Source organism: Aphanomyces astaci (genome assembly GCF_000520075.1).
Source record: "Aphanomyces astaci strain APO3 unplaced genomic scaffold supercont1.95, whole genome shotgun sequence".
In the NCBI taxonomy this organism is placed as follows: Eukaryota; Oomycota; class Saprolegniomycetes; order Saprolegniales; family Verrucalvaceae; genus Aphanomyces; species Aphanomyces astaci.
Window position 1 is genome coordinate 232736 of NW_009798358.1, and position 7814 is coordinate 240549.

Consider the following 7814-nt stretch of genomic DNA (forward strand, 5'->3'; position numbering starts at 1 on the left):
CGTCGATTTGGAAAGAATGTGATTGACCCAGGTATGACCTCGAGTTTATATAATATCCATAAGCAACTGATTGAAAACTGAACAACTACCCAAATGGAATAGAATGTACGCAAAGACGAATCATCAGCACAAAGACTCAGTTATTTCATATTTCACGAGGTGGTAAACTAAAATCAAGCAATTCGGAAACTAGGACCGAACATTGATAATAATAAATACTTTTAATTTATACTTGATGTTTGTATGTTATTAATATAATTACATACAATAATCAAGTAATTATATTCGCGTCATCCAAAACTCAACGACGGCGGTTCGCAGAAGGTGACGTGAAGACTACGCGATCAGCACGTGCTGCACTTGCAGCAAGTCTTTCCGCTCGGAGCTGCACGTAGCGACGTTGAGCTGCAGCGCGTTTCGTCGTGTTCTCCGCCGCCATACACTTGTACCGCGCCATTACAGCTCGGTAGCCGTCGTGGTCTTCCAATCTCAATGGCAGCAGCGAAGCATCGAAGTTGGTCAGCGAGAATGTAAGTCGCTGGATGTCATCATACAGCTTCTCACCCCAAACGAACGTTGCATAGGACACCTTCCACAACATGCTGACGCGGCCGAAAAAGTTCTCAACAATAACGCGATCCGAGGACACCTCTTTGTTCCGGTCAAGGTCATGCCTGTCCAGCGCGCCACCGGTAGGTTTCTTCTTCGGGTGTATATAACGCAACGACGCCGTAAGGCCGATGTATCCTTTGTCCACAAGCAGCGCCCACGAATTCGGATGGCCACGAAAGAGCTCGCCGTTGTCGTTGATTATGGACTCACTTGCTTCCTTAGAGAGGAATCGTTGGTGTTCGTCAAGGCGGCTGCGGATCAACGTCACATCGGCCACAGAGCCTGGCACATGAGGGCTCATATCGACAAGACGACTGTCAGGTGAGACAGACGCTTCTATCTTCAGACCTTACAGCTTATGTTTGCCGCTGAAATAGTGCATCTGCTCCCCGAACCTTCCGGATGGCCGGTGGGGAGGCTGGAACTTGACGTCCGTCGCGTACAACGCGTACGGGTAGTGCACAAACTTCCGGCCCAGGCTCGTCATCGTCGGCATTGTCACGAACGTGTTGTACAGGATCGGTGAGCACAATTCCACAACTTTGACGACGATCTTCTCCAACGTTGGCGCTTTCAGGTTGAAATCGACGGCATGCTTCTCCGAGGACTGGTAGTGCTTGAGAACAGTCAAGGTAATATGGAGGTCATCCTTGGGTGTCATCTTGGACTTTCTTCCTCGACCTTCAAACCACTTCGAATTCATTGCACGCTCCACGTTGGCCCAGATGATGTCGAATTCGCTCGGTGTGAAGTTTGTCAGCACACGGAACGCTTCATCGCCAGCCTCTTCAATGACCTTGTCCATTAATGGGTTGTTGGCATCTTGGACGTCGTTGTCTTCGTCGGCTGCTTCGCCGAACTCAACCAGACTTTGTTGGAGATGCAGTCTATCCGATGCTGACTGGTCTTGCAGTCGTTCAAGCATTGATGTGACGCGCATGGCAAGACACTGAGTGGTGTTGTGTATTACAAGTTATTCGTGCTGGGGACTTGCAAGACGAATGGATAGGACTTGTGTTGTTTTTGCGTTAAATCGTGTCGACCAATTAGAGCGCGTCCTAATCGCAGATGGAGGTATACCTCTATATTTGCATCTTTGATCATGAACCCTATCTACTGATCAATAGATTTACGAATTACGAGGTTTCTCGATCTCTGCCGTCGTTATCGATCATTTACTACGAAAACAGGATGGGATTTTTGAGCAGCAAACATATTGTATTTTGTATGCCACTAAATATATCCAATACATTCTACTATTTCATCAGTACCTCAGTTACTGGTTCAGTGGTTTATTATATCAAGGTTACTCCACTATTAATAGTATGCATATTCTGACCAGTAAATGAACGGTATTTTGCATTATATCCAATCAAATAAATCCAGACAGTTATTTTAGGCCAATCAGTGCAGGTGTTGGTGATATTGACTGTGAGCTGCTCCAACAATTGCGACATATTTTGTCGGAGAAAATTTGAAATTATGCATCCATACATACAAAATTCAAGCTGTTTTCGAATACTAGTAGCTGACATATTTACAACTCCTCCGACAAAACATACATTCTGAAAAAACTTTAACTGGCCCATTATAAATAAGCCCAATGAGCACGCGAATACGAAGAGCGCCAGAGAGACTGCCATCAATGCATTCAAGCGTTTTGTGGAGAGTTAAGACGTCACCTACGACTAACTATGTTCATCGATGCGTGCAACTTGATCAAACAGGAACGACCTTCTTACGCGTCATGGGCAAGTTTGTAGCATATTTGGCGTTTCTTTATGGGCCCTACTTGCTCGGAACACAGTGAAATCGTACTTTCGCTATATCAAGGTGTGGCCCATGGAGCTCTACCCTGCATGTCGCGATCAATCGACAGCCATAATGCTCAAACTGGGAGAATATCCTGGAACAATACTGCTTAAAGCGAGACAATGGTGGAATGGTTGTGAGGGCAACTGCAGCAACAAAGGACGTTTTGAACACTTAGATTCAATTCTTCTACTACTTCTTTCAATCCTAAAGACTACAGTACCACGACGCGTGCCCCTTGCTGTGGTTGTGCTACTGCTTCGGACGTGCATCAGATCTGTTATTGCTGAAGCAGTGCAGTTTTTCCATGGGGGCACGGAACGTCATGTTCTTCATACTTATTCGTGTCAATACATCGGAAGAACAAAGGTTGTCGATAATCCACGACAATTCAGGGTTTACCTGCCCGATTGTCGCGTTGGGTGCATGGTTGGCAATGGACAAGACGCCACAAGCATCGTTATTTGGCATCTTACCAAAGCTCAATAGAAAGGATTTGTCATCTTTGGACACGGCAGTACCAATGATGGCCATCTTGGACAGTGTGTCAATCTCCGACGAGGTCGATCTTTGTGGTGGTGAGACAACACTCCTTAGAGCCGGTGTGATATCGTCCGACGGGCCATGACGGGGCGATGTCTTGACATGTCCGATAAAGGTAACGGTGTGGTAACTTCCAACATTGGTGATGGTTTGGCAACTATTTACCGCAATTCAGGCGGCCAACGTGTCCCTGTCGTTTATACGTACGTGAATCGATCGAATCTCGAAATTGAGTTCGCACTGGTTCCGTCTTTGAGGGACACAAGAAGGAAATAGCGACAATGACTTGAGCCAATAGTGTATTTTCGACCGCGGCTCGTGGGATATGTCGTCAACAATTAAGGGCTTGGCGTACGTATTCAACACTACAAAGGAAGATCAAATGGTTGCCCGATTATTGAATGGTTGGCGTGTGATACAACATTTCGTTGGCTGATCTGTCATGGTTTGATTCTGTCACTCGTGTGAGCGTTTTTGCTGTCCGCGATCCATTTATTGAAGTCGCCGAAGTGGTTGCTTGGTAAGTGCATCTACACAAGGCTCAGCAAGCACTGAATGGTGTACTGAATGGCACGGACCCCTTGCTTATCGCGAGTGACTCGTGCAATACACGCCCTGTCGCAACAACCCATCAAGACATGGTGATCCAACAATTAGTTGAGATGAATATACAGTTGACGCAACGTGTGCGTGAAATCGAAGTGTATTTACTTGGACCAGCCGCCAATATACAGTTACATCAACGCTTGTTGCTACATCCACCGCACGCCGTCATGCAACGTTGGATCCAAACAACGTGAGCGACGTGAACACTGGGGGGGCGAAGGTGCCTTGGCGGCGCAAGAACTTTGGTGTATGTATGGTTGCTTGGTTGACAAGCAAAGTCTGCACCTATGGACGGAAGAAACGGTCAGAATCCAAGCAGCTTGTCAGCTTTATGCGATTATTCCTTCCACATGGTTACAGCTTGGTACCTGACTCCCCCGACTTACCCGACGGGGTAATTCACCATGGTGCAGGTACTGAAACTGAGATCATGGAGTATTTCGTTCAACGACAAGTTACCTCCAAATCTGCCCGAACGGCCCTCAAGGTGCTTAGCGTCATCCATCGAAATGGGGACCTGGATGATCGCATTCGTAGCGTACTACTGTTTGTTGCATGGAGCGTAGATCACCAACCCATTGTCTATGAGGACGTTGCGCGAGCTCAAACCTCAAGGCATTGTCACGATATGACTCAGTCGTTGAGAAAATGCTGACTCTAAAATAGTACTTCATACATCTTCATACATATATAAAACACTGTGTTGTACTAATGAACCAGTGCGATCCACGCGTGAATTAATAATATAACTCCTCAAATGTTCAAATACATATGCATTCATACTACGATTCCAATCCGGGTGCCAGAAGCATTTCCAACGCATCCTCAAATATGTCCGAACTCTAAATTGGGACATCAGATGGGACAAAATTTCCCCCACCGGATGTCCCCAAACCCAAATTTGGAGTTTGGACAACCAAATTTTCACACTATTGGGCATCCGAACTCCTTGTCCCAACAACGACTCTCCAATTTCAATCGAGAAGTTGGGCGTCGACTTGCAGCTTGAGACGCCGCATAAGGCAAACACGAGTGAACCCACTCCAAATAAGTAACTAGGACATGGAAAGGCATGAAAGGATGACGAATGCGTCAACCTTGCACGGTCTGTCGGGATGACAGGCTTTGACTCAAACCACGGAGCCGATCAGAAGGCAGCATCGTACAGGTCCAAGGTTTACGTGGCGTTCGTAGAACTAAGCGGCAGCACCGATAGTACGGAGAAGGTAATTCGAAATCAGTGAGGCAAGATGCAGGCACAGTTCAAATCTGTTTATTGGTGTGCATGCGACGATCGTCGCAGTGGAACGTAGGGGATGGGTGTCGGATGACTACATCAATGATTCATTAGACTTGTACAAGCTCATGCACAAGGACGACTTTGAGTATGTCAATAGTTGGCATGCACTGAAACGGTATGGCGACAAGTGGCAGGTAAACCATTAATCTGTAGAATATGTATATATATACATTATGTTCACAGTCAATCTGAATCTGATGCATATTTATTGAGTATGCGATTGCAAGTCCATCGGCTTTGAAGTTCGAACGCTCGCAAGCCAAAGGGTGGCCAAACGAGTCATGTGACACCGAGGGAGCCTACAACCCCGACCAAAATGATCGTCCACTTGGAACAAAATCAGCCAAGCGCGCAAAGTTGGTACAATGCGCCGACGACGATCGTCGTGCTAGATCTATTGTGGCCACGGAGGCCTTGGTGAAATCTCAAGTTCAACGCAACAAAAATTGAAGAATAAAATCTATTGGCGCTGATTACAATGACTGCCCCACCGGGAAACGAAGTAGCTGCCAAGATTCTTGATCTCAAAAAGCGCCAAGCATTAAGAATCCCAGAGGAAGGTAGTTTTGAAACGTAGTATTAATTACGGTTGTCAAAATTGGATTTTCAAATATCAATGTTTCAAAACGTTAACTGGTACTACTCTGGTCCAAAATAGTTGTAAGGTTCATTTTGACTTGATTAAAGTATGAGAGGCCAATTGAAAACAACTTGATATTTGTATGTAACTCCAGAAACGCATATTCAAGGCCAAAATATAATGACATTTTATTAATGTGTCACAACAGCTTGTTCTTGGGAATTCACTTGCGTCTCCATGGACGCTTACTCGCCCAGTCGATAGTTCAAGTGGATCAAAGCACTCTCGTATGTATAGGCATCACACTCAACGTTGAAGGACGTGAAGTCTGAGATCAGTGCGTCCTACGTCATATGAGGGAGCTTATATTCGTTGATTCCATGTACGCTGTATGTGGATGAATTTCACCATCACCTTTTGAAGTGTAATGAAAGTTTTTGACACCGTATCCACAGGTTTCTACAGCATCAATAAGATCCTCGATCGTTCGAGTGCATATTTGATACTTAAGGCTTTGAATAGAGTTAAAATATCCTAAGTCTAAAACGTTAAAATCTGGACTATTCGACGGCTGATTCTTCACTTCAATTCCGTTGACACTTCGCGACTTCAGCATACCTGTTATCAAGCACTTGTGGGGGCTGGCATTATCTTGTTGGATTATAACATCAGTCTGCGGTGGGAACTTTGACTGTATTGCAGGCACAACAATATCTAAAACCATGGTCAAGTATACTTTAGCATCGACTGATTGTAGAGTCGTCACTATCGTGCCTTTTGACCGATTTTTACTGCTGCGCCGTGCATGCACTTTTTCGACAAACGGCCAAACACAGATTTTGCCATCGAAAATAGTGCCGTTTAATTCAACACGAGGGCGGGCAATAGCCGCCAAGAACATAACTTTTGCTATAAACTGTTTCGACATCACAAATCGAGCTGCGACAGCTTCGTCCTCCAACACATACTAGTAGAAATTTTTGTTAACCTTAGTCAAATAGAACCAATTTTCATAAATATGCACACACTCGTCCATATTTGAAAAAAATTATCTCCCATCTGACAGAGGCTGAAGAAAGGACATGGCAAAACCCAGGCGCTCTTGTTGGTTGCTTGGAGTAAGATAGGACTTGACATAACTTGATCGCGCCTTCAACCTCGCCGCTTCCTTCATGTGTCTCACAATCGTTGACTTGAGTATATTGCTCTTGAAGGCCATGGACCTCAAGGTCTCCCGTGATGCCTTAGGCACTTGTCGAATCGCTGCTTCAATTTCTTCGTTCGTTCGCTTCCGCTTGTGTCCAGAATTACCTAATGTAGCAAAATATTTAAAATCAATATTCGTAACATTCGATAAATATATCACATCATAGAGATTTACGGCGAATTCTCGACACAACATCGGCACACATGCGTCCCTCTTGGATGGACGGACTGTAATCTGCGAGTCCAAATTCGCGGCACAGATAGCGCGTAACAACCGAACTGGGCAGCAACACGAACAATGGATCCACAGGGTAGTACGCCTTTCGACGAAACGCTAAGCAGTGTTTCGTACACCGCTTGGAGTTCATCGGAGCGGGAGTGCGTGCTTGCGCTTCGCGGTGCGTCGACAGGACGAGGCTCGACGCAACAAACGTCGGTGTGTTGCGGATGCTTATTCAGGTTAGTGTCTTGGAGGGTGCAGTGCTGGGGCTATGAACAATCGTGTAATGATCATGTTTTTAGATGTTTCTACTTGGCACATTTGACCAAACTGCTACAGAAAGTTCGCAAACTACCCAATCAAAGCAGAGATCTTGCGCGTATTGATGCACCAACCGCATCGCAATCGGGTGATATTTAGAAAAATACCGCTAATAGAAAAAACTACCTAACAACTATTTTGGAGCAGAGTGGTAATTGTTTTAACCTTTGGGCGCCCAAAGGTGCGTCACAGGGTCCGACTGCACCTGCTTGAATAGTTGAGAATAGTATTTGGGGATGCGTTGGAGATGCTGTTAAAATATGCAAAAGTGAGGGAATCGCATAAGGGCCTGTTCCAAGTAGATATTTTTAGCAAATGAAAAATTGGTTCCAAGTATATTGGAGATTCGGTACGAATTTTCGGATCCCGTTCAATCGAATCTCGCCGACCGAACGGGGCACCAATCTCTCCCATTGGTCATTCCAAAATTACTTGTCGCTGATTGGCTACAATCGATTATGATTTTCTGCCGGACAGGGCGAAGTGGATATTACCCAATCAATGTATCGGCCCGGTTTGTGCTCGGTTGAACGAACCATAAAAGAAATTGGAAATTTGGAGAAAATCGACAATACAGTTTCCTACACCAATCTCAAATCGATGTGGAGGTTCAG

At 45.4% G+C, this 7814-nt stretch overlaps 2 protein-coding genes across 2 annotated transcripts; both read right to left on the minus strand.

The window, feature by feature from the left end:
* Positions 1–301: 301 nt before the first annotated feature.
* On the minus strand, positions 302–913 carry H257_16969 (hypothetical protein; the record flags this gene model as incomplete). The annotated part of the gene is made up of 1 exon (XM_009845593.1): positions 302–913. One exon carries the CDS (start codon positions 911–913, stop codon positions 302–304), a length of 612 nt encoding a protein of 203 aa, XP_009843895.1.
* A 48-nt stretch (positions 914–961) lies between these two features.
* Positions 962–1552, minus strand: H257_16970 (hypothetical protein; the record flags this gene model as incomplete). Its single annotated transcript, XM_009845594.1, has 1 exon — positions 962–1552. One exon carries the CDS (start codon positions 1550–1552, stop codon positions 962–964), a length of 591 nt encoding a protein of 196 aa, XP_009843896.1.
* Between the last annotated feature and the right edge of the window lie 6262 nt (positions 1553–7814).